General features: G+C 44.9%; 1 protein-coding gene across 3 annotated transcripts in view; it reads right to left on the bottom strand.

The window, feature by feature from the left end:
- Positions 1 to 27,433, bottom strand: part of DNAI1 (dynein axonemal intermediate chain 1) — a 150,702-nt gene that overhangs the window by 47,852 nt on the left and 75,417 nt on the right. For all 3 annotated transcript variants that reach the window (XM_005436899.3, XM_027801990.2, XM_027801991.2), the window contains 3 exons: positions 7,910 to 7,999; positions 3,847 to 3,934; positions 1,866 to 1,945 (listed from right to left, as the gene is read on the bottom strand). In XM_005436899.3, the coding sequence (XP_005436956.1) occupies positions 1,866 to 1,945; positions 3,847 to 3,934; positions 7,910 to 7,999 (258 nt within the window). The remainder of the gene's footprint in view (positions 1 to 1,865; positions 1,946 to 3,846; positions 3,935 to 7,909; positions 8,000 to 27,433) is intronic.

Raw genomic sequence — 27,433 nt, 5'->3', positions numbered from 1 at the left:
AAAATATCCGTGTCTTCACGTCTGGGACTACTTCTTATAGCAAAATCCCATTCTAGTTCTAGTTTCACTGAAGATCATCCAAGGCAGGTACACCTACAGCTTTGTCAAGGCAGATGCTGCCAAATTCTGTTCCTATCCAGTGCTTCTCCACGAAGGACTTCCTTTGCTATGTAACTCAGCCAAGACACCAGACTAAACATTTCTCCTGAAGGAAAACTGGTGGCCCCCACCTAACGCTGATATCCACTGAGTATCCATAACTCACCTAAGCATAGATTAAGTTAAAACATGTGGTTCCTTACTGCCTTTTTGATCAGGACTAGGCACAACAGTACCCAAACAATTTAGAGTACAATACCCAGGGTATCAACTCCCATGAGTGACCAGCCAACTCAGAACATCTGCCCGTGTCTGAACAGATGCTGTGTATCCTGAAAGCATCAAAAAAAAGTCATTGCACCTACCTCACTGCCCATAGCCCATCAGTCCCCCCACTTCTCCCACCTCCCTTCTGCACTTGTCTTGTCCAATGCAAGTAAGCACTGCCCAGAAATCCTCCCTAGATACTGCCTGGCAGAGGGAGAGATTCCAATCAGCATCGTCCTTCTGGAAGTGATACATATTTGTTTGTAATCCCATCTTGCCTAAATGAGTGACAGTGATTTCAGAATATGACTTCCTTTGGGTTCTTTTTCTCTGTTTTGTTTCTCTTTTGCAGGCAAGACACAGGGAAGGAGCTTACAGCATCCTTCAGGGATGGCTGGATGGATCCCTGCACATCAGCCTCCTGCTGATGGTCCACCCCCCAACAGTGGCTACAATATTAACAAAGCCCCAAAGCCAGCTCAGAGGAATGCTGTGTAAACAAAAGTTCTGTAAGATACTACTGGCTTTATTTTCAAGGCTAAATACAGCAGATCTTGAAACTTCCTATTTTTGGCTTGATTTCTTAAGGAAACACAATGACTGTGTCCTGCTGTCTGCTTGTCTCTCCTCCCAAACAACTTTTGACCTCACTGGCAACTTCAGCCAAAGCTGGCTGCATGTGGGACTTGGCAATATTAAGGTCTTACACATTCTATAAAAAGGGATGGCCCCAGAGTGCAAACATCTGGGAGATGCCCCCACCCCAGGAAGGGCAAGGAAAGTTTGGCTGCTGCCCTCATCACATGACTGGAGCTGGTTGGCAGACAGCTCCCAGCTGGAACTGTGCATAAGGCTGCAGGAGCACACTGGAGGGGAGGCAGCCAGCACTGCCTGCAGGAATCAAGGGTTATAGCTTGGTGGTGGCATCACCGAGCTGGGGACAGCATGGGGGTCATCAGAGGGAGGAAGGATTGGAGTACATAGTGAAGAACTGGAGATAGGAGGGCAAGGAGAAAGTGGGACTGGGGAAAGGATCTGGGATGTAATTGTGGAAGGGAAGGGCTGTGGGATACTGATCCATAGGAAATGAGGCTTCATTAGCCTCACTGCTCATGGGATAACAGGTCTAAAAAGGAAAAGAGCTGAGATTTTCCCCTGCCATTTCCCCATAGCCATGAGGGCAGAGGATCAATGCCTTTTAACTTCTGCTCTGATCATAGCGCCTCACTTGCACAGCTGCAATCTGCAAAGCATTCTGGGATGCAGTTTGCATGAAAAACGTTTCTGCAAAATAAGGTCTTAATTGGATCTGTGCAGAGAGCTCTCTGCGACCCTCTGTGGCTCTGTACTGGTCTCAGGCTCACCATAGGGATCCAAGGGCAGGACCAGGCTCTGAAGTTGTACCTTTGTCACTGCCTGAGCAAACAGTTAAGATGATGAACTGAAAGACAAACACAGGTCAGGGGATGTAAAATAAGGGACAGAGAAAGCCTTCTTACCTTATAGATCTTTCCCTCTTCAGTACCAACAAGAAACAAATAGTCTATCTTTTTGTGAAAATCAAATGATGTCCCACAGCCTGTTAACAGAAGAAAAGTCTGTCAGACAGAGAACTGGTTCATCTGGCCGGCACACACTCTGCCTGTGGTACACACACACTGTCAGTGTTTTCAGAAGTGATTTATTAGCCAGAAGCTCCCAAAAGAAATTAGAGCCACCCCTTCCACAAAAACTTTCCAAGCTGTGCCTGTCCCCAAGACCTGCAATTTGAAAATCCAACGCAGAGAACGGAAAAGCAAACTAGAAGAACTGGAAAGGAACTGGAAGAACAGATTGGACCAGGATTCACTCTGGTAACAATATAAAATGACTGGTGCAAATGTAAAAGCCATGAGGACCAGGCTCGCCTCATACTGGGGAATGACAGATCTTTTTTGTTTGTTCAGTATTCATAAAAATACAAATGGTTTCCCATGCATAAAAGAGCCCAGAAAGAAAACACCACATCATACCTCCCTGTGCCCTTTTCATTCTTAGCTCAGAAGCCATTTAGCAAGCTCATTTCAGTAAAGCCAATAGCAAAGGATATGATTTGGGAAGAAATCCTCTGCCAGGCACAGAAGGATTCTCTTAACTTCAAAAGCCCTGAATCGAGCAACATTGTGAACTGTGTTCAAAACAGGTATCTACCACAACAGGATGTGAGTCCTTCAGATTTTGCAGCTTCTGCTCCCAAGGCAGATGCAACATCATCCAAGAGTGCCAATTCTCATGGTAGTGAAAGAAAATTTCAGCAGGGTACTTGTGTGAAGATGGGATGTCTGCAGAGTGTGACAGCAACTTGGAGCTGTTGACCAGCAGGGACACCCACAGTAATCATCAGATGAGAAACAGAAACAAGCAGACAAGGCTCAGAAGCACATAGTTACAGAGAACTTTCTGCAAAGGCAGCTGTCTTAAACGTTAACAAAATGTAGTCCTCAAAGGAATTGTTAAGGTCATTTCAACCCTGTATTCCTGTCTGCATTTTTAACATTTAAATAGTTTGTTAGCTATTCAAGACAAGTCTCTGAAAATCCATTTCGCGCTAACGCTAACAAATAATCCCAAAGCCCCTGAGAGTTCTGCAGTGTACTGCTTTAGCTGATCTCTTGCAGCCTATGTGGCAACACAAACCTTCTCACAAACAAAATGGTTCAGCAATTACTACCCTAGAAACACAGAAATACTTAAATCATAGAATCATAGGATGGTTTGGGTTGGAAGGGACCTTAAAGATCATCTAGTTCCAAGCCCCATGCCATGGGCAGGGGCCTTCTCCAAACCCAGATCACAGCTTCACAGCCAAAAGCAGGTGCAGTAGGATGATTAGGGGATTCTCCAAGCTCCTTGTGTGGTCCAGGACCTCCACAGCTGACTCATCCCATCCTGTCTCAAACACAGGATGGTCAGAGTGAGGGGATTCAGCCTAGGACTGCACTGTCTCCACCTTGTATAGAGGGAGACTAATATAGTAGCTCAGAATAGATGCTGCGCTTTGAGAAAGACATAACCCAATAAGGCACATCCCACCACTGGCTGGATGAGCTGTGCACCCCAGAAAGGGCAAAGCTGCTTTTCATCTTAATTTGGCCAGTCCAGATCAAGGTCTGGCAGAAAGAACAAAATTGACTTAGTTTTGACAAATACAGGTAATGCCTGTGCCTTGTCTGCATCGGGATATCCCAGTAAAACATTTTTTGAATTAATGTTCATCTTTTTCTTGCAAGTAAAGGCAAGATGTAACCAGCAAAATTTGACTCAATTTTTGCCCATCGCTCTAGACAGACTTTGCCCTACTACATAATGAAAGCAAAGAGGCATAACCTTTCTTTAGCTCCTTTCATCTTAGCACCCCACTCCCAATTTAATTCCCCAGAATGCCTGATTAAAGGCTTTATATTAGTAATTAACCAGCATGGCAAAGATTTGGGCTCCTACCAAATGTTTGCAGCTGCAGCCTCTCTGGCCCCTGGGTCATTGTTCCCTCTACTGACAGCTTGATGACATCTGTATGAACCAGCTCATTCTGTAGGCAGAGGAGATTCCACATGAATAACATACTTCACAGCAACAATACATAGACATTCAGTACTTTGAAATGGCAAATTTTATGGAGGAATTTTAAAAAGCTGTCCAAAAGTTGCTTAATGCTTCATACTGGCAGTTGGCAACTTGCTAACATGCTGTTGTACGTAAAACCCCCAGGAAACTGATGCTGTGGTGCCCTGGAACAGAGAGCCTCTGGTACATCACCCAGACACAGGCAGCTGACCTGAAAAGCTTTGGGTTTTGAGGTCAACGTTTTTGAGTGGAGGTTAACATTGTCAGCTTAAATCATTGTGTTGTGACACCACCCTGTGTGGTTTAAGATGAGTATTGCATATTTATCACGAAGCTAACTAAAATCTGAACTAACGGGTAGTAACTTACCATCTTGCTATTATTGCCAGAGCAGCCTCGGTTCCCAATACTCACAACCTCACAGGCTCTGAGATTCAAATAACAGCAACATCTAGCAAGCAGCTCCCCCAGGGGAGAAGCGCCCAATGTTGCTGTTACCAGCAGACTTTGCAGGCCACAACACTGCTGTGCTAGGTGATGTATGGACACAGGGCAAAAAGGCTGGGTCCCAAATTGTTTACAGTTGAGGTGGGAGACAGAAGAAAATGGACACAATGTGGGTGAGTATGAGGAAACAGCGAGAGGGCAATGATCCATTCTTAGCCTAGCTTTGGGAATTAAAATACCACTGCAGAATGGAGATGGTTATGAATATAAGAATACTGTGGGGCTGATAAAAAGAACAAAGAACTAAAGATTAAATTAGTGAGCAGTGTGGGCTGTGGACTGGATGTTTTCATGAATTTGCAGATTTCCCACTGGAGCACTATGAGAACAAAACATAACTTCTTAGCTCAGTGAATCAGGCTTTAGTTGGAGCTTCTCTAAGCCCAGAGCAGAACTCAGGTAGAAAAAGAGATTCTGCCTGGCAAAGTCAATCTGAGGGAACTGCATGTTAGGAAAGGCGGGAGAAGACCTTGTGAGCATCTGTTCAATACTGCAGCTCAGAGGGGACCACATTCTGTAAGACATTTTTATCGTGTTTTGGGGGTACAAATTTACAGAAGGTTCAATAAAGGTAAAACCCCATAAAACGGTGTACTTCCTTCTCACTAATTTGCACTGCTGCACACCCACGTGCCCTGGCCTATTGATGGCAGTAACTGTTCTCTAATAGAGCAGCGAGAAGCAGGACAGACTCCTGCAGTTTGTGGAGCCCTACTTTCTTTTAGTCACTCTTCTTGCAGCACATGGCTTACCTCAAGTCAGATTCAGTCGGTAAAGGCATGAGTGATGCTAAGGAAGAGGCCCTATATGCTGGTGTATGTGTGCAAGAACTGGAAAGAGCAGTGCCCCGAGAATTCAGGAGCAGAATATATGCCAAATGCCACTCACTGCCCATCCAAATAGGACTGCTGGTGGGCTGCTGGGAGTGCAGTCAGGGCATGCTAAGCAGGCACTTGCCTCTGCTCAGGCTCTCAGGTCTGCCTGCTTTCCAGAGAGCATCTGTCCTGTCTAAGCAATGCCTGGTGGCCACACGGGTCTGGTCTGAAGAGCAGTTGTGGAGCTGCCCGCAGCTGGTCACATTGATATAACCAGTGTGTCTCACAGAGGTCAGACACATGACCTGTGCAGACCCAGAGATGTGCTAGCACACTTAACTCTCTTTTCTGGTAGAAAGGTAGCCCACACAAGACCTTTTCTCTAAGCACGCACCTTTTGCAGCCTTTCCCTGAAGATGCCTCCTGGCACCCCCACGTGGCTGAGACCTCTGTGGAGAGCTTCTGTAGCCTCTCACCTTCACAAAGTTCTTACTTCCCTGCTGTGCTGCTTTTGTTTTGTATCCAGCTTCACAGTCTGCAAAATGCATCTGTTCCTGGGGCTGTTTGTCCCCAGAGCCATTTGCATCTTCCTCTGAGTAAACAGGCTGTTGGACAGTTTGGCCTTACAGGAACACTGAACAATAAAATAATATGTTGCTTCTGCCTAACAATTGTAAAGTACTTTGAAAGCATTGGTGAATTAGGCCTTGCAGCTGCCTATTTCCCTTTTGCTGTTATTAGCCTCAAGTGATAAGGAGGTCCAGAGATGTTCAGTAATTTAGCTCTAGGTCATGTAGGAAGGGTGAACTACAACCACTAATCAACCCTGGGATTGCTGAGGATCAGTTTGAGAAGCAATGCCAGGCTGCAGCCCAACTGATTCCTTCTCCTTTTTGATAGGCCACATGTGCACCCAAGGTGGGAGAGTCAAGTCATCCAGCTGCAGAAGTCCTGCATCTTTCCTCACCATTTCACACCTTCATGATGACCCAAAACCAAGCCGAGATGATAGCCTAAGCACACACAGCTCATGTGTGATCGCGCAGTTTGTCCAAAGTTATCGTGCCCATTTCTAACAGAGACAACCAGTACGGTCAAGGCAGATCAGCTGCCTCTAAGCTGACATTTGACAGTTCTTCTATCCAAATTTTGAGTGTAGCTTGCCAAAATCTAGCTGGAAGTAAGAATGAATTTATTCACTTTCTGCTCTCGGTTTCAGAAGTGTCAAACAGCTATCAGTGTTTGAAGAAGCTTTACTTCTGTATAGTCCTGTCAAAAAGATTAATGAAGCTCTCTTTCATTTATTCCCTATTTATACTATGGATTTGCAGAAGACCTCTGGAGTCTCTTCAATTTTATTCTAAATAAAACCCAGAGATGGCTCTTTTGCAAAACTGGCATTCAAGCAGATTATCCATTTCTCCTTGTTGGGTACAAACCCACAGATTGTAACAAAACAACCTTTTCATTCTGTTTCTTGCTTTTCTTGTTGAATTTCTGTCCAAAAGAAGAACCCAAACAGCACCCAAAACTTTGCTGTTTTCCACCCCTGCCACTTTCTTGCCTGCTAAGTACATCCCAGCTCTGGCAATTTCAGAGGTAACTTCACCTCAAACAGATCTTAAAACAGTGCTTTCCGTATGGGTATGGACAAGTTTATAACAGAAGGGCAAGGAATAAGTAGAAATAGCATTGTGTTAAGTGGATGCAGGTCTTAGAAGTCGCACCACGGATGCTTAAGGAGGTAAATCTATGTGCTCAAGGGACAGAAAAAAACACCAGCTTATAACGTGGTAACACAGTCAAGCACAGATGAATCACAGAAATGTTGCAGAAGACCCTCTACTACATGACTTGCTGTCAGAGTCCATCTGCAGACTCGTATTTAGGGCAATTAAATTAGTTTTTAAGTAAAGAATTTGAAAATCTTCAAAATGTAAAATCAAATAGCCAACAGAAAAAAACACATGTTGAAATTCAGAGACATACATTTAAGGGTCATTTAGGGACATTAATGCTAAGTTCTTGTGAATGTATGTACTCTAAAAGAAAAAGTGATCAAAGGCAGTTGTGTTGAGTGTGTGCTAGCAATGTCATGGTAGGGGGAAACCCTCTGCCTGTCTGACTGCGTGTTGCCATCCCACTGCGAGCTTACCCAGTGCTACTTTGGCAGCAGGGGAAGAAATTTGCACCATCCCTTTCCCATTCTGAATTCAATACATAGGGGAGCATTTTAGGGGTAAGAGTCTTAACACTGGGGAAGAAAATAGATTGCTCTGTCTCTGGATGACGCCCCTGGAACACAGAAAGTTTCAAAGCAAGGACCAGTCTTGAATTCCTGCAGCCTCAGGAGAATGATCTCATACTCAGGCCCGTGGGTTGCTACAGGTGCAGGCAGGATGAAGGTTAGGTCCTGAGCAAGGGGCAGGCTGGTTCTGCTCACTTCAGAGTTTAACATGGAGCCCCAGACCCAGCTGTGGCTGCACCTACAATCTTTTGCTGCCACTTCTTTTCAAACCTGGCTCATTAAATATAAAAATAAAACTAATGTGTCATCGAACTTTGGAGGCAATTAATCATAATTTGGCTGGGAAAAGAAATCATCACCTGCTGTTTACCTTAACTAAAGTCCATGAAACAATCCGACCATCTGAGGAGACGGAGAAGAAGTTCAAATTGTTGTCCATGTCATCCTTCTGCCACTTGACCTTAAAACAAGGAGATAGTCCCGGTCAGCACAAGGCACTCAGCATTAGCCAGACAAAGTTCCATGCCCTTAACAAGGTCTTCTGAAATCCTTCCTAAAAAGCAGCTGGTTGCCACCCCAGAGGCCTGCTGGTTCTCAACATGTTCGAACACCCTTACCTTCACAGGCAGTTTCAGAAGTGCCTCCAGCTTCTCCTGTCACTCAGTTTCTTGCAGGGATGCTCTAGAGAGGGGGCAAAATCCCACACCCGGGGACTCTGCACCTGCCCATGGCCATCTCCCCCAGCAGTGTTAGGACCACTGCCATTAAGGATGGGCCTTGTGAAATGCTAGCTATGCAGCGCATTGCACTACGGCACTATGCATCATCCCAGAGATCCCCTAAGACATCTCCAGATGACACCAGTGGTGCCCACAGAAAGGACTCAAGACACCTGAGTATATCACTGACCCTCCACAAATTAACCCCTTCCCATCTGGCTAATTACTCCAAGTGCAGTGCCATATGGCTACCCTTCAGCCAGACAACCTCAAATTAGCTTTCTGTCCCTATGTGGAGTGCAGATGAGCCCTTGCAGACAATGTGTGACATAGGTCCTTGGAGTACTTCTGTTTCAGAGAGATGAAAATGTCTCCATTAAAATTGAAATCCTCCCTACACCTTCAGAGCATCTGTCTGCCTGGTAAGGAGATCTGCCTTTTGACTGTGACAGCTCAGCAGGAGAGATTAGAACTCAGATAAATGGCTTACAGTTTAGAAGAGACATTTCAGTTAGACCAAAAGCATTAAGAACACTCGATTTTCAGATCTGGGAATTCAATCAGACTGAAGGGAAAAGGATGAGTTGTCATTGGGCCTGTCAGCACACACTCCTGTGGGCATCTGTCAGTTCAGGATGGGGACAAGCACTTCCACAGGTTCTGCTGAGGTTTTCAAAAGTATATCTGTTTCTGTCCAAGCAGTACAGCAGATACATTTCCCTAAACATTATCCCATAAACATGATAAATGGGCATGATTATCATAGAGCTTACTAAATACTCTACCTAATACTTGGTACCTATTCCAGAAGACAAGCAGCATTCTCAGTACTTTAATTACACAGACTGGGTATTCTGATGATACTTCCTTGGGATAAACTGTGTTAATTCTCTTTTGTAAAATTGTTTATGCTGTGAAGTTCTGTGGAGCATGAAAATTCAGCAAGAGACTCAGCAAAGAGTAATTAATCCTTTCGTGAACATGTGTCCTACCTAGAACACACTATTCTGAGGATGGAAAAATAAAATATAAAAAGAATCCATCTAGGAATACATCAAAATGCCAGTTTCATGTCCATAAGGCGCAATTGAAGAGACTTGAGTAGCATATACCTTTGAACATCCTTGCACAGGAGAAATTTTAGGGCTCCAAGTGGAACCACTTTGCTATCTGGCATTAAAGGAATAGTGCAATTCAATATGGCCTAGAATAAAATGGCTAGAGATAAAAAGATAGGTTAAATGGCATATATGGAGAACAGTGATTTCCATGGCTGGCCACCATGCACAAAATGTCCTGGGTATATCTATTCCAGGAACATATCCCTGGGATCATGAACTACTGCTGACAATGACGGTCACCTGCAGCTGCTTCAGATGAAGGGGTTGATGTAGTGAGGAGTTTTAATTCAAAGTGACAAACACAGAGTTCAGGGGAACTGGTTACAAACACACACCCATTGTGTCTCATACTGTGCACAGAAAAAGAGTTATGCTTCAAATCAGAGCTTTTAAAAATGTCACTCTAAAATTGTCTGACAAGAAGATGTTTTTATTTCTATGTCCAACACACCTCTCCTCTAACTCATGTTCTTCTCTTCAGTCTACTTTCCCAAATACTTGGGAAAACCAGACATACTTCTACACACCTCTAAGGCAAACTGTGTTCACCTGAGGTAGGGGAAGATATTTAAGACAGTATCTCCTACCAAAACGATGTGCAAAGGTTTTGCCATTTAAACCTGGGAGCAGTTAGGACAAATGGCTTAGATATCCTCTGCTGAGACAGGACTACACTGCAAGCAAAGGGGTTCTCCAGTATCTGAAACCTGCAGCCTGAACCCAGCAATGCCCTGAGCTACATGTGGAAGACAAATGCAGGTGCCACATACCTGTACTCAGTCAGCATGGGTCTGAGCCTTCCTGAAGTCTAAAGCCACCATCCAGGTTGCTTACACAATGCACATGCTAGAATCAAAGCTGGTCCAGACCCTCCCTGAATGAAGAGTCCCAGCTTGCCCCCTCTCAGTGTACATCTAGATGCTCATTAGTGAGCGCTGCTTGAGTTGTGCAGGGGCAGATGCAGCTGAGTTCTCAGCTCTGCGCTTGCCAAGTACAGTGTAAACATTTTGCACCTGAGCTAGAGCCAAGTGACAGCCCATCACAGCAGTGGAAAATACATGGATGAAGGCTCAGCAGCTGGAATCCACCCTGAACACCATGTGCAGACACAACTCCTCAGTCCTCAGGTCTATGCTAACACATATTGCAGAAACCTCATCTAGAGGTGAATGACAATAGAAGTGCTATCATGAGCTCATGTTTGTTTTTTCCCCAAGCCAATTCCTTTCAGCTTTCCCCAAGTGAAGAGCTTTTCCCCAGGGTTTGCCCAACTCCAAACACCCTCTCTGTGATGGAGATCTATTCAAGTTTTCTATTGTCGGTACTCAGTTAGGTGTCACAACTACTTCTCTTCATCCCTTACACAGACAGGGGGAGTCACCAGCCCCATAAGGTAAGTAGGCTGATTTGCTTGGGGTACTCCTGCTCCTACATTTAAAGCAGTCCACAGCACCTGAGTTAAGTACATATTGTAGACAGCTTGAGCACAGTCCCTGAAGGGCATTAGGATCTGCCCTCAAATGACTGTCAGCAGCTCTCAGTGACATTAGCATGAATTCCAGAAAACAGAAATTGGCACTTACCCCTTTCAGTTTTCCTTCAACATCTCTGACACCTTAATAGTATTTGTGATCTTTTTTCTCCCAATCTCTGAATCCCATGAATGCTTATTAAAGTAATTAGCCATCATGATACTGCAATCAAATCGGGCATCTGATCAGAACTGGCCTTTTCTCTGCTCCCAGAGGCCCGTGAACACGGCACAACCTCCTGTCATTAGCACTATCTGTGCTGTGCAGGGTGGAGCATTTGACGAGAGAACCAGGCAATTGTGTGTGTAGTGGCAAGAAGTTAATCTCCTGAAGCATGTGATAATCAAGCCAGGATTTTAGCTGCATGAAACAATTTACAGCAAAAGTTCAATTATGATACAACTAAGAGTAAAGTACCACATGAGAAATGAAAGTGTGTGTAAACTGCAGAAAGGAGACAAGCAAACCCAGCAGCAAGTCATTTGCTGTGCCTGATCATGATGAGACCTGTAATAAAATCACGGATCCACTGCTATTTTTTTGTGTGATCTTTAACCTGACTATTTTTGTAGTGCAAAATTAGTGTGTGAAACTCATTGCTGTTAGAAGAGCCTACGACTTCTTAATTTTTATTTCTTAAAACCTGTTTATTTATAAAGAAGTTGAGACTATTCAAACCCCTGTTTCATAGAAAAATAAAGATTAAAACCTGCATGTTCACTGCCATATACAGCAGGCTAGCAGGGCAATAATCCATCCATTCTTAGCAAGGAAATACTTTCATCTTTGTCCATGGCAGCTGGTAATGGCTCCTGTCCAGCAGGAGATAAGACCATTTATTCAATCTGATTTGAAAATTCCCATGTTTCTGATGTCATTCCTACATAAGAAATAATGTTTGATTACTTTTCACGGCACAGAGGCTGTTAGTCACACTGACAAAATACAATTGGTCAAAATCATCCCAGCCATGAGCCTGACTTGATGGCTTTGCAGGCAGCCACAGGCAGGATCTGCCTGCCTTTCTTACAAGATGACACCTGCTACTGCAGACACAAATCTATCCGGCTTGCCAAAGCTCAGCTGTGGGGTGCCAATGCAACACATGCACATTGACTGATGAGTAATTCCCTCCCTTTCTATTAATTATCCTTTAAGGAGCCCTTTGCCAGCATTGGAGTACCATGGCCCTGCTGACACCTGCCTGAAGTGAAATAAGAGCATTTTGCTCATTCAATGACTAAAATAATGGATAAAGTCTGTCACAGTTAGAGAAGGGGAAAGACAAAGGCTTTATCAAATCTATAGGTCACTCCTGCACAAACTAGCTAAATAAGACACTCGGATGACTCCAGCAAGCAAACAACTCCATGGGCTGCTGAGGAAAGTCCCTGCCAGTATGACCTGGGGAAAATTCCTTCCAGTGTCAGCCTGGCAATCAGTACAGTCCTAAGCAAAACCATCATGGCAACGCAGGGTTTGGAGGGACCCGAAAAGGGTATCTGTCATGCTCTGAGGCAGACTGGACACACTGCTACCACTGGTGACAATTCACATAAGGCTGTTCTCACAAGCCTCCAACAACAAACACTCAACAACCTCCCTGTAGATACATCAGTGCTTAATTGGCCTTTTACAGGAAATTTCCTTTACCACAAGTCAAGCCAATTACTCCTACCATCTTCCCAGCGGACACAGTGAACGATGGTTTATTTGCCTTTTTATGAAAGTCTTGAAACAGGCAAGAAAAGGTTGCTGTGTCACTGCTCCTTTCTTTTTTCTACAAACCCAACAAACACAATTGCTTCAACTGTTAGTTCCAAGTCCTGCTCTCCAAGCCTTTACCATTCCTGTTCTTCCCCTTCAGCCCTTCTCTGCAGCTGCAAACACATGGTACAGGGCTACCTGTAGGCATTAGCAGACAGGAGTTACAACCTCCTTTATCTTATATTCCAGCTAATAAATCAGAATGACACATGTGCTGCATATAACGTTGCTGACCATTGGCAGTGATCTGCTACACTCTCCCCTTCTGGCACTTTGCTGTCTAACCAGTCATCCCCTGTTTCGTATCTGTGTATTTAATTTCCCCTTTCTAAACATAGTATTTGCTCTTCTCTTTATTGAATTTCATCACATTGATTTTGGGTCTTTTTTCCAATTTATCAAGATCATTTTGAACATAATCATGTCCTGCAAAGTGCCTTGTCCTCCCAAGGGGGCTTCACTATTCTGCAATCAGAGTTATTAATGAAAGTATCGATCAAAAGAAGACTAAGATTAACAGGTACAGGGTCTCACTTGAAGCTTCTTCAGAGTCCGACAGCAAGCTCTGTATAACTGCTCTTTGAGCACACTGCCTGAGCCACCTGAGCAGCCTCTTTATGGTGATTTTACCTAATTCATATTTCTCTACTTTGGTTATAAGAATGTCACTGTGTGAGCCTGGATCAAAAGCTTAAGTCAAGTCAAGATGGATAGAGGTGATAACCTTGACTTCCTTCCCCTTTTTCATGAGGCCCATTTCTCTGAAACAAAAGAAAGAAAAGAAATTATACTGGCTTGACAATTTATTCTGGACAAATCCGTGTCAGCTTCTCTGAATCACCTTATTATCTAGACATTTACAAATGGTTCTGCCATTTATTCCAGTGTTTTTTCCAGTCATCAGAATTGGTCTGGCTGGTCAGTAATTCCCTGAGTACAGTCCTACCATTTTCCTCCAGATATTTTTTCACTTCTTCCAAACCTTCAAGAGCTTTCCTCCTTTTCATGGCCATGCTTGTCCTACAGGCCAGAGTGCAGCCTGATGCACTGCTGTGCTATCACCCACACTTTTGAAGTCCCTGTGGCTGGCTTAGGATGCCTCTAGCTTGGGTGAATTGTCCAGACACTGGTTTCTGGGCTCTGGTACCTTGCCCATGTCACTATCCCCCCTGCATGCACAAAATGTCCCTTCAAGGAAGCACCTGTAGAAACCTCTTTTGCCAGACATCAGCTTACAGGATCACTGAAAAATGTTTTGGGATTGATGACCACAGACTTTATATGTATCATGTTCCAGTTCTCCATGCCACAGGTAGGTGAATGTGTGTGAGTCCATAGGCAACAGCAGAGTGATGCTTCCCTTCATCCATGCCTCAGAGCACACCCCAGCCCAGCTTCTGAGTCAGGGTACTCAATCAGCTCAGATGCTGTAAATGGGCTTGCATATAAACACTAGGCTCTGCTTGAAATACAGGGTGGATGTAGCCCAAAACCTCCCTAAAATGCCTGTTAATGGTTTGAAATTGCTCTGGCTAGTTCTTTAAGTACTCCAGGGTATGTTTAAGCCAATCTTGCTGATGAGCAAGAACCTGTCTCATCTAAATATTCTTTAACGTGCTCTTTCCCTATTCTGACCTGTGCTTTCATCCTCTTGTTACATTAATCATACTAAGCAGCCAGTCTCAGACACTTATTGTAAGATTAAACAATACAGCATCAAATATTTAAACCTCCATACCACTCAGTATTAACTGAAAGCTTGCTTTAGTAATGAGTTTATATTCTTCATTCCTTTAACTTCTAATGCACTTCCCAAATATTTTCCCCTTTCCTTTTATGACTCAGGATAATCACAGCTCATTTTGAACCTTCACTTCCTCTGTATTAATTTGTCCTTGTGCTTTTCTTTAATACTCATCTTTAGACACACGTCCTTGTTTCTGTGCTTCAACAGTTTCTTTGTAATTCACTGCCGAGCTCTGGATGCAGCTGTACGGACCCCTCTCAGAGAGCTTGCCGTTCTGCCCAGCCCAGCATCTCAGGCAGTTTACCCATTTGGTTCAGTAGCTGAACGGAGCCATGGCCTCTTGCAGGAGCCTAGCACATTTGCTTCCCAGTCACCATGTTTTCCCCATATCTTGGGCACACAGGGATAAGCAGGGAGATTCAGACACTTCTCCTTACACTCATACTGGCTGAAGACTTTGACTCAAGGCTTCCCACTGGCAAACATTCGCTCCTTGAGCAAGCATGCAAACACAGCAACAGAACTAGCCTTCGGCTCACTCTAGCTCTGCCTGTCTGGCAGCAAAGCACAGACACAAACCCACTGTCAAAACCACATTTCTCCAGTGTCATTATGCATAAGCCTGGACCAAAGCAAAGCGCCAGCAGAGCTCTGGGGCTCTCTCAGGGTAGATGAGCTGAACATGTGCTATGATTTAGCAAAGGCACAAGCAGTTTGTCTGCATCCATCACACAATGGCCCAGGTCACCAGCTGACAGATGAACACAGTATGGATGCTTGCAGAGGCAGACAGACCAAACTCCAATCAGAAGTACGCATCCAAACCTGGCTGTGTTAGTCCAACAGTGTGCACCTTGGTCTGTGTAGAGGATACATGTTGCTACTATCCTGTTTTTCAGTATGCCTCAGGATCATGCTGAGGGCTCATGCTGAAGTCCTGATCTATGACAAATTGCTCCATAGGCCACATCTTCTGGAGCCAGGCTGATCTCCCCTGTGCTCTGATGCATATATTCTCATGGGCTCCCCTGCAGCAGTCTCCAATTTGAGCTAAAAACCAGTTCTCATTTCTTCCCCCTGTCACCTTCAAATGTGTTTCTTGTTGGTTCCTGCCAGCAACTTTCAGCAGACGGCACCCAGAAAAATCAAGTCATTACCAGCAGAAAAGAAATCTTTCACGTTCTCCTCCTGTCAATGACAAATTGCCACTTTTTTGCTTGTTTCCCTCCCTGTGTCACTTGCCTCTGCTGTTTGCCCAAGGGATCTGCTGTGGTGAAAATCTCCTAAGACAGTTTATCCTGAGTCCACTGACTTTCTGTTTTGCTGGAGCAAATAGTTTGTCCCTCCTTGCTCCTGAAACAAAGCGGTGCTTCTGCAACAAAGTCCCCAGATGCCCTCTATCAAGGACATTGCCAGCTATTTGTTTGCTTCTTTTCATGCACCCCAGCCTAGCACCATAAGTGGGCCTTGCCACCTCACTGAGTGTCCTCAGCTAGCTACCAGAAGTGAAGACAAGGTCAGGCACCTGAAGGAGTACATGCAAAAAGCAAGGCTGCTCTCCTGCAATCAGTCACAAGAGACCCCAAAAAATTATTCACCTGGTCACCTACAAAGCACAGGCTACTTTACTCACATGCAAAGTAACTCCGCATCAGTCTTTATGTAGCAACAGACAGGCAGAGCAAGTTTTAGAGGTGAGAAGCAGGGCTGCGTCTGGAGTCCCAGTGCTAACTTGGACAGCAGTACAAGTTGTCCTATGAGGAAGCGGGAAGAGGGAATACAGAAAGCTTTACTCCTCCCCACGGTTAGTTGGGATGAAGGCAAACAGTGAGCTAAATTCAGATGACTCACTTTGACTTGAGGCAATAATGAAAATTTTAAAGAGCTGTGATAACTGAGTGCAGACTGCATACTCCAGGATTTAGGTCAAAGCAGCCCAGTCAGCCTCTTTGCCTAAGTCCATACTTGGGGGAGAAAGAGCTCCTGGGTCCTGATTGCACTTTGGCCACACTGATACCACTGTGGCAGGAAAAGACCTGGCTGTACCCTGGCTGCGCATGGGTCTGGGTTTCCTGACAAAGGTAATCCCAGGCAGGCAGGCAGGCAGGGAGGAGCCATAAGCCCCAGCTGGTCTCTTAATGAAGGTTACCAAAACCATGAGGTGACCTGCATGCTCATCCTGGAGCCAGGATGGCAGTATACAGCACAAAGGGCTCCGGCCCTGTGGTGCATGCTCAGCAAGAGATTGCTGGTTTGTATCACGGCTTTTTACCATTCCTATTACACTGGGAAGCAGACAGCATTTCTGCTGTGGAACATCTAGCAAGAGTGAAAGATCTCCAAAAAACCAAGAGTTTTGGTCAACATTGTCATAGAAGGCATTAGTTCTTGATTTTGTTTTCAGAAGCCCTGCTGTGAAAGCCTAGTGCTTGTCCCCATCCACATCCCTGAGCTCTAGAAATTATGCTGGTAAATAACACAGTGAATGGGTGAATCCAGCCACAACTAAAGACGGGCAGCTGCCCCAAAGAGGAATGATCAGGCCTGCCATATGGAGGGAGCTGGGCTGCCACCGTCAGGGTCAAGAGTCTTTGCACATCCAGAAACTTTATGGAGAAAACCAACCCTCACGAGCTGGGGGACACTAACACCTTTCTGCTACTGCCTGAGACACCTGCATGGGGAAGAGGCTGGAGACTCTCTTTTGAGGAGAAAGGTACTTTCGGACCACAAGGCTGGTGCCTGCATGGAGCCAAAATCAGACAGCCCAGGAAGGTTCATCTGAGCTTCTGCCTCTTAGACCCCATTTACTGTTTACGAAGAGGAAGGCAGGTCCCACAATGAACCACAGGTAAAGGTATTAAGGCCTTCCTTATTTCAGTGCCATATAAAAAGATAATTTGTAACTAGACATTTAACAAAATTAACTTTAAGGAGCACCATCCAGAATGCTGAGATAAGATGGATATATCCAACTGTGCAAGGCCTGATGAAATTTGGCCTAAGGGCCAAAGGGAACAGCTCTGAAGCAATCTGTGATTCATTACAATTATCTATGAAAACCAGAAGACAGAGAGGTCCTGGGGGATAGGAACAAGGTGAAAATGCCCACAGAAAACCCAAAACAAAACCTGTCTTGAGGCACAGGTTAAAGGACTGTGGACCAGTCAGCCTAATGCTGGAACAAAGTATTAAGTCATCCATATGTATGTACAGGGTAAGAAGATACGGAACAGTGAATATGGGCTTGTCAAGGAAACATCTTGTCAAAATTTATTTCCATCCTTGGCAGGGTAATGGGTCTAAAGGATTAGAGGAAAGGAGTAGATGTGACTTACCTTTAATTTTGTAAGGCCTTTGCCAAACTTTTTGTGATGTTTCCAGAAGCAAACTAAGAAAAGAAGATCTAGAGGGAATTACTATGAAGTGGATGAGTGATAGAAAATGAATTTTCAAGAGTTATAACCAGTGATCTCCTGACCACCTGGGAAAACATCTCTAGATGGTTCCCACAGGGACTGCCCTGGGTCCAGTTCTATTCAAAATTTTCATTATTAAGTTGCATAACAGATTACAAAATACATACAATATTTGCAGATGACACAGTTTAAGAGACAGAAGATCAGGACTCAAAGTTATCTTGACAAACTGGAGACATAGTCTGACAACAATAAGGTAAAATATGATAATGACAAGTGCAGAGGAACACAGAGAGGAAGAAGAAAGCATATAGACATGTAGGGAAAAAATGTAGGGCATTTCTGGCTCAGTGACAGTAGCACAGAAAAGGATCAGAGGCTGGTGCAGGAATCCTCACAGTGATACTGCTGTAGGGGTGGGGGAATTACAGAAATCCTTTTCACATGCATTAAGAGGTGTGTACCATGGAAGCCATAGTAGGTAACGACTCCAGTCTGCCAGTACTGGTGAGGACAGCCAGACCACTCAATCTCATTTTGAAGAAAACACTTCAGAAATGATAACAAAACATCTGTGATGGTATGATGGGAAGAAAAGAACACTCTCAAGGCCTCTGCCAGTTCTCATTTCTGTGATTCACTAACAGTTCCCCAGTTCCAGAAAGGAAGGTTTGGCCTGATTTTAATTCAGTCTCACCTCTCATGAGTTTACTGCATGTCATGCTCAACCACATTGTGACTGCTTCATTCACTGCAATAGATGAAACTGCTTTGTATATCAGACAAGACTTTTGAGTGTGAGTAAAAGCTGATGGAGAGATATAAATAAAAATTACTTTGATTTACATACACATACATATATAATCTTAAAAATAAATTGGAAAATATTCCTATCTTAAAATCTGGGGTTTTCTTTTAAATGCAAATCTTCTAGCTATGACAGTAATCTACAGATAAGGGAGCTGCTAAGGGAAGGAGGTTCCTCAGTGCTATTCTGTCCTTTGTAGGAAAATTTATTGATGTTTTACTGCAAAATCATGCAACAAGACGGAATGGATCAGCTCAACGTGCTTATGCCCCCATGACAGAAGTCATTAATGAGAAAAGGTCTGCAAGGACTAACTCTCCCTAAAAGTGAGCTAGTAATATTTAAATACTTGGCTGTACCATTTGCATTAGAGAGGAAATGGTTTAGACAGCTGATGAATGTTCAAAGATCAAAATGTTCGAAGATCTCAATGCCTTCCAGTCAGCTTGGGCTTTCTTCACTTCTCTTACATCTTTAATGAGCAACTTTGACCTAAGGCACTCCCTGCCACCCTATCTGAAGCAGAAGTAGGGATTTACTCAGAGTCTCCTGGCTTTACCTACTGTATTTTTGTGTAACACAGCTTTCCTAATAGTAACATGCTGGTTGGGAGGGTCAAGGTAACTGACAGTCTTGATAACCATAGACAGGTACTAAAACAATGGTTTCATCTACAAGTAAGTTAGGCAGCATCCAAGGCAGCCAGCTTGGCAGGACCATAATTCACCAAGCAAGGATGCAGGAGGAAGAACGCTTCAGCTTACTGCTATGATAACCAAAAGCATCTCAAAACAGGCACAGCACAGCCAGTGTCTAGGGTGCTCCTGGGGCAGCCCTTGACCACAGGCTGTCAGTCACTTATGTCATGGGCATAAGGTTGGCTGATGGCTTTATTCATGGGTACCAGCAAATACCAGGCTCATCTGGTGGAAGTTGTTTGCTCCAGCAACAGGCAACAGCAGGAACTTCCCAACTATAAAATTTACAAATGCCTTCTCTCATTCTAGCAGCACATGGCTACTTGCAGGCTTTACTACAAGCATTCCTGGGGTGTTCTCCTCACAGTCCTTGAAAGCTTGCTGGTTGCTGAGGGAAAAGTTAGATGCGTTCACCAGCAGCAAGGACACACTGGAAAATAAACTCCCATGCTGTATTTGGTCCCATAAACACTCCTCTTCTGAAAATTACTTATCTCTCCTAGCTAGATCAAGTGCCTTCCACCTTGACGGTATCTTCCTGGGACTCGCAACCCCAGACACCATCTCTTAAGCACCAATGAACTGAAGGGCACAAGATCAGCAGACAGGAGCAAAGAATCTGGCCCACTGCATCTGTGTGTTCACATATCACCCACAAATTTGGTGTGCTGAAAAAGGGTAGCAAAACATCTCCTACCAAAAATGACATTTGGTGATACTGGAGGGACTCAGCACTGAGTTGACCAGAAAGCACAGCCATGGGAGCATCACTGATGAAGGGCAAAGGCCCGGCCTGGCGCCTGTGCATCACTCACACTTCAGAGACTCAGATTTATCTGGAGAAAGCAGAGCTCAGTTATAAATAGCACTGGATAAGGCTGCCCCTACTTTCAGTTTGTTTTCTTCCTGCTGGGATTCAGATGCTCTGCTTTGTACAGCATTTCACCAGGAATCTGTTTGCTTATTCCCCTCACAGCACTTTGCACTGTATTTATTAGGCTGGTAAGTTAACAGGCAAGGAGCAAGGAACCAGACATTAGACTCTCACCTGTTTGTCCCATCAGTGGCCATGTCCCCATGTCAGACAGAGCAGGCAGCTAAGTGATGGGTGCCAGAAGCCAGCAAAGCTCAGGGGTAATTAACCAATTGCAATTCACAGCTCTTGGTTTCAATTCTGACTGTGCTCATTGAGCAAGATTCCCTATTTACAGACAAAATATGAAGTTTCACATTCTGTGTGCAGGGAAAGCAGACACATGATGGGCAGGCTCGCATCCAAATCCCTAAGCTCTCTGATGCTGCTAAATCAAAGACAGCATCTGTAATGTGCCTTACAGAAGTTTCCCACCACCACAGGATCAATCGGGCTCATAGCAGGGATGGCCAGAGATGGCCCCAGGGCCTGCCGGGTGCTGAGGGTCCCAGATACTGCACCAAGCTGTGGCAGCTCATCATGGCTCCAGGGGTGGGAGAAGGATGGGAGCCACTGCCAGCCCCAGCTCCCCACATTTTGCTGTGATCTGTGCAACCTTGCTTGCACTGTCCTTGCCCAGCTTGCCTCTAGCTCTGCCCTTATTGCTCTCCTATCTCCATTTCATCCTCTTTGGAGAAGCACTCTGTTGTTTCACAGGCTGCATTAGTGCCATTAAGACCCATCTTAAGACCCATACACTTTCTACACCTATTTTGAAGATCAATCAGCAGTCAAATTTCATAGGCCAGCAAAGAAATACTTTTCTTCCACTATGATCCAACATAGTGTCCTGATTCCTATTAAATATTTAGCTAGCATTTGTGACTGCTATAAAGCAATACAACAGGATTCAAAGGCCCAAGCAACCAAACAAATGTGTTACAACTTCTCTGCCCTTTTAAACATCAGGCTAACATTTTCCAACATCCCAAGGCCTTCAGGTACTCTTAAATTTTATAAGTAAAGTTTTCTCTGCAAACTAGCACCGATAAAACTAACAAAGAAAACTATTTATACTTTTGTTGCAGACACCAGAAAAGAAATAAACAAGTGGAAAACCCACAACAAGATGGTTCAGATCTTAAGTAAAAGGAAGAGGAGAGAGAAGAACAATACAGGACTAGAGGAGAATCTATTTAGGAAGCAGCAGTGAGAGCAGAAGGCAGAAAGTAAGTTAAGTTTAGCATCTGTATGAAGTACAGAGGGAAAGGCAGCCTCAAAGCAGGAAAAGCGCCTTTTCAGTTACATGATCTGCAAGGGATGCTTTGCAAGATAATTTCTAATGCACAAGAATCCATACACAGTGCACAATTTAAAAATAACCAGCTAGAGAAACTGAATCTCCAGAACATACAGTCTGACACCATTTCAAAACATACAACACTGAAGTTAAAAGATCAGGAATTTTGTTCATTATTGTCAAAGACACTTAGGAAGAAGCATTTGGACACTTAACCTTGCCTAACCCTAAAGTGATTCAAAAAGTGTCCAAAAGTTTTTGAACAAGGTACAAACATGCTGCAAAAGATTTTATCCAGCATCTCTGCCACAGCAGCATCTTGCCCTTCCTGCCACCTCCACCATGACTAAATGAGCCCAAAGTTTCCAGATGAATTTCTGTGGCTCAGCAGAGCCTTTCCAAAAAATGGTGAAACTTGGCTCTGTGGGAGACAGGATTTTCTCCAGCAGGGCTGTGACACTGCAGTGAGCAATCCTAGCAACTAAGGACAACCAGAAAGCTGCTGATCTTGACCTTGTTCTCTACAGCGAGCATATGGCAACCCCTCCCAAGCACAGCCCTTCTTGCCCACACTTCCTTCCAGCAGACAATAAGGGAGCAAACACATGACAGTTATTTGTTTGCCACTAAATGCCTCACGGTGCTGCAGCAAGGTGTGTGGTGTCAGGTCCTCATTAGACCAGCACAACTGCTGCTGCAACAGCCTGTTCCTGGACTCAGAGTTCACTGTAGGGGAGCAGGACTGCAGCTAAGGACTGCTCCCACAAGGAAGCTTCTGACAAATTGAGGTCTCTGGACCCCAAATGCATCCATGCAGTCCCATGGATGCTCTTCCCGTGGCTCCATACTGCTATGAATGTGCTGAATGATTGAAGTGACGTCTCTGGTGAAGATACACTGGTGTCCCTTACTCCTGGGACATCAGAGGTTAATTAAACTTCTTGCCCTGTTTACCTGGGTCAGGTATGCAAGGCAGGGCTGGTAGCAAGAAAAAAGTAGTAGAAAGGTGGGGCTGGAAAGAAAGTTTGTCTGTGAAGACACTGCAGTGGCCTAGCATGAAAGAAGCAGTTTGCTTGTGTTACTCTAAGAACTTTTGCACTAAATGATCTTCACCATCAGGTTTCTGCTCTGTTATCCCTTGAAGCTACATTCTCCCACTTGCCAGATCCTGACACTCCTCATCCCTATCTCAGGTCCAGCCTCTTTGGTTTTGGGTCTTTGTCACTCTCCTCCCCTCTCCAGATTTCTGTTTCTCCTATAGAGTTGGCCCCTAACAGTATCCTCACAGAACTGAATGTGTTTTTTTCACTGAACTACTCCCAGCAAACACCTATTTTGTGTTCCTTAGCAGTGGATGCAACAGGATGGGCATTGAGCCTGTTCTGAGACAGCCGATCTTTATTCTGACCTTGATAGCAACCGTCTGTCTTTTCTTTTTCTTTTTTTTCCTTCACATCAAACTCTTTGTTTGCCTGAAGCCAAAGGAACGAAATATTATGTGAAGCAGTAACATCTCAGAGACAATGCAATCTGCAGAATCTGTTTGTCTGACTGCAGATGACAGATTTAGGAGACTGCCCGTCATCAGAAAAGAAACAATGTGCTGGTGTTACAGTGGATTATGAACAAAATGCTTTTTCTTCTCCTAAGCGCAGCAAATACAACCAGCTTCCTGGAAAGGCTTCTTTTTTCTTTTTTTTTTCTTTTTCTTTTTTTTTTTTTTTTTTTTTTTTTTTTTTTTGTGGACCTGTGCCCAGCAGCAAGGAGTGGGGTGGAGAACAGCAGCTCATGCTGACTTTAAAGGGATTCTTAACTGAGCTCATTTACTTCCATCAGCAAAACAAGACTCAGTGAGTCTGGAATGGCTTCTCACGGAGTGGCTTCATGACCTGCTAAGAGTCAGTGTAGACTTATTTAAGGACTCTGAACACAGAAAGCAGAGATGAAGAAGGGATCACATAATTATGGGGCATATTCCAGTAAGCAAGTCTCAGTTATGTTTTATCTGGTTTACGTTTGAGATGGGACTTCCACAAGTTCTGCTGGGAAACTATTCTGCAAGTTGACAGTCCCTCTAGTTTCCTTTGGCAGTTTGCAGGTTATTACCATCCTGCCTTGTCTTTTTTGTCCTAACCATCAGTGTCACATTTAACCTGAACAGCATTTGGTGAAGAATTAGCAAGCAGTGGCCAGGCTTTCATCCTCCCATGCATGAATATAAGGCAGAAAATAATTCTTTCAGGATGCCATCTGAAGCTCCATGGTATCAGCAACTCAAGGAGGCCAGATCAGCTTCAGTAAACTAACAAAGAACCAGCCAAGTTGCTTTCCCAATCAGTGATCACCACAGCAATTCCAAACCATGCTGTACACATGGGAAAGCCTGCCACAGCTGAGATTTGCTCTAAGCACAGCCAAAAGAAATGTTTCTTTCGCTGATCTTAGGGTCAACACTCTGCAGTGGGAATTTAGTCAGTAACTTCTGAAGGTAGGCAAGTAAAAAAATAAGTATTTCCAACTGTCTGCAGCACTACTGGCTCCGTACTAGTCCCAGCAGCAAGCAGAAATAACGACCTTTTGGTTTGATGTGAAAGTGAACTAGAAGTACACAGTGGAATCAAATCTGTTGAATAAGATGTATTTTAGGAGGAAGACATAACAGCAGAAACGCGTTGACACAGCAGATAGTTTTAGTTATCCATTCCTATTACTGAACTGCTCCAGCTTCCAAATGCTTCAAACCTTTCAGTGATGAAAGGTAAAAGGAAAATCACTCTTCTCAGCTGTAAATAAACCCTAATCAACTTTTCTAAAAAAAAAAAAAAAAAAAGAAAAAAAAAAAGAGGGGAGAAAGTAAGAACAAAGCGCAAAGACTGGAAAAGGGAGAGGCTCTATCCTGAGAGCTCCTTCCCTGCAGAGTGTCACTTCTCCCCAGAGCAGACTGCTGTTGTGGGCTCTGGGATGCCAAAGCCTAGTCAAGTTGTCCCACTTTGGCCACCCTCATTAACACCCAGAGCCAAGCCCTGGGACTGATCCATTGGCTCAAACAGATACCCTGTCCAGGGACTTGCTTTCTAGGAGTACTCAGTGCTGGAGGTGATGGGAGTGTGAGGATTTTGCTGACTATTTGGAGCATCATCTTGATTAAAGTTGGGTTTAGCTTAACCCCACATAGGGCTTTTGCCCGCAGAACATGACCAGTGTGACACAGTTTCACAGGAATTGTCTCCTTTTAAGCTGATGTTCGCAGCCAAAGGCAAAGGCCTGAATTCACTGACCTAGGAGACCAATTCTAGTCCCATGTTCCTGTAAGTCCTAAGCTGGTGTATTAGTTACATTGCACTTCATGCACATACATTCACACATCCATGTTTGTGTTTATTCCTTTCTGGCTTTGGGTCTTAATCAATTGGTAGTAAGGAATTAGAAATGCGTAACTTCAGCCAGAATTTTCCATTATTCACAATATAGGAGCACTTAATACATAGAAGACGATTGCCAAAGCTATAACAAGCCATTGCTATGCTCTTTCAAAATATGAGTATCAGGCAGACAAACTTATTCTTAGGTAACAGAATTGGAACATTTATATTGCTCTATTTCGCCCTTAATAGTGGACTATGTTACATCAGCTTTGTTATATGCAAACTTACTGAGCTATTACTAAGCCACTGAAGATGAAATGGCACAACAAAAGAGCTGTCAGCCTGCTTTACTCACTTCCCATTTTGCTTCCATTGTGTAAGGGCTGTATTTTTTCAAAAGGAAGAAGCCAGGCAGTCCAAAGAACAAAGGCTCCTAATTGTTCAGGAGAACTTTGTTACTTTTCTAATTGGTCCTCAAAGTCATAGGCTTGCTGTCTCTACAAGAGCAAGGACTGCACAGGGTGGTCTAAAGACCAGGCTTCAGACTAGTTGGGATATTGGTAGGGGAGAATAGAACACCTTCGGACTAAATATGAGAAACAAGGCATCGCTTTCCAGAATCATTTAATGCAGAATGATGAATAATAATCCAATGTCTCAACCTAACAGATAGTCCTTCATGTTGCTTTTCCTCCTGTCAAGTGGGGAGAGAACCTTTTCTAAACCTTTTCACTGATATTGACAAATGCCTACTGTTCAGGTCTTTCCAACAGAAGCACAATCTCTTCTCCTGATTGCTGTGCAATCACCTTATTACTACCCTTGCTCACTAGTTTCATAGCAAGTAAAAAACTGTAAAGTTTACTAAAAATATCGATACTTTATTACAGAAGAAAACAAAGAATAATGATTCTCAACACTCAGCCTTGGGAAATAAACAAGCAGGAGCCAGCGTCTACTCATACCTTCATCTACCCATATTCCATGAAGTAGTTTCTCTCCTTTTCAGAGCTATCTCCCTAGAGTTCCAATGATTTTTTTCACCTCTGAGCCACATTGCTGCCAAATGGTACACATAAACCCACCTCTAAAACCCCTGTATAAAATGAATCTACTGCTGAACATACCTGCTTCTGGTCTGTAAGGATGAGGCCACGACTAACACCCCTTAAGCATACTCTGTCCTTCCCAATATTATCTGGGACACAAACGATCTGGGATTCTGGTGTCTACAGTATGCAATAACAACTGTTGACTTCCTGTAGCATGCCAAAGCAAGGCCATGAAAAGCTGCACATAGGACTTACTATTTTGTCAGGGTTTTTACCTAAATGGCAGTGGAAGAAGCTTGGAGTTCTGTGTGTGTGTGTGCTTGACACATTGTACTATGATAATAACCTGTGGCTAGGGTTCTTTGTTAACCTGTGAGAGTTTCTATACCTGGGCCTTAGTAAAGCCTTCACACAGTCTCCCACAGCATTCTCCTGGAGACACTGGCCGCTCATGGCTTGGAGGGGTGCATCTTTGCTGGGTAACCAGCTGGCTGGGTGGCTGAGCCCAGAGAGTGGTGGGGAATGGAGCTACATCCAGCTGGTGGCCAGTCACAGGTGGTGTTCCCCAGGGCTCGGTGCTGGGGCCAGTCCTGTTCCGTATCTTTATCAGTGATCTGGACGAGGGGATCTAGCACACCCTCACCAAGTTCACAGGTGACCCCCAGCTGGGGGGAGCGTTGATCTGCGGGAGGGCAGGAGGCTCTGCAGGGGGGTCTGGGCAGGCTGGAGCGATGGGCCCAGGCCAGTTGTGTGAGGGTCAACCAGGCTCAGTGCCGGGTCCTGCCCGTGGGTCACACCAGCCCCCGCAGCGCTGCGGGCTGGGGGCAGGGGGCTGGGAACTGCCTGGGGGGAAAGGGCCTGGGGGGGCTGGTCGGCAGCCGGCTGGGCATGAGCCCCCCGTGTGCCCAGGTGGCCAAGGAGGCCAGCAGCACCCTGGCTGGTGCCGGGAACAGCGTGGCCAGCAGGGCCAGGGCAGTGCTGTCCCCCTGCACTGGGCACTGGCGAGGCCGCCCCTCGACTCCTGTGTTCAGGTTGGGCCCCTCACTGCCAGGGGGACGCAGAGGGGCTGCAGCGTGTCCAGAGACGGGCAGGGGGCTGGTGCCGGGGCTGGGGCACAAGGCTGGTGGGGAGCGGCTGGGGGAACTGGGGGGGGTCAGCCTGGAGAGGAGGAGGCTCGGGGGCACCTTGTGGCTCCCTGCAGCTGCCTGACAGGAGGGTGTAGGCAGGGGGGTCGGTCTCTTCTCCCAGGTGACAAGTGACAGGGCAAGAGGAGACGGCCTCGGTCTGTGCCGGGGAGGTTTAGGTTGGGTGTTGGGAAAAACGTTGTCACTGACAGGGTGGTGGAGCGTTGGGACAGGCTGCCTGGGAGGTGGTGGAATCACCAACCCTGGAGGTGTTGAAAAAACACATAGGTGCAGTACTTAGGGCTATGGTTTAGTGGTGGACTTGGCAG

Source organism: Falco cherrug, chromosome Z (assembly GCF_023634085.1).
Source record: "Falco cherrug isolate bFalChe1 chromosome Z, bFalChe1.pri, whole genome shotgun sequence".
In the NCBI taxonomy this organism is placed as follows: Eukaryota; Metazoa; Chordata; class Aves; order Falconiformes; family Falconidae; genus Falco; species Falco cherrug.
This window is presented reverse-complemented; position numbering and strand designations above follow the sequence as displayed.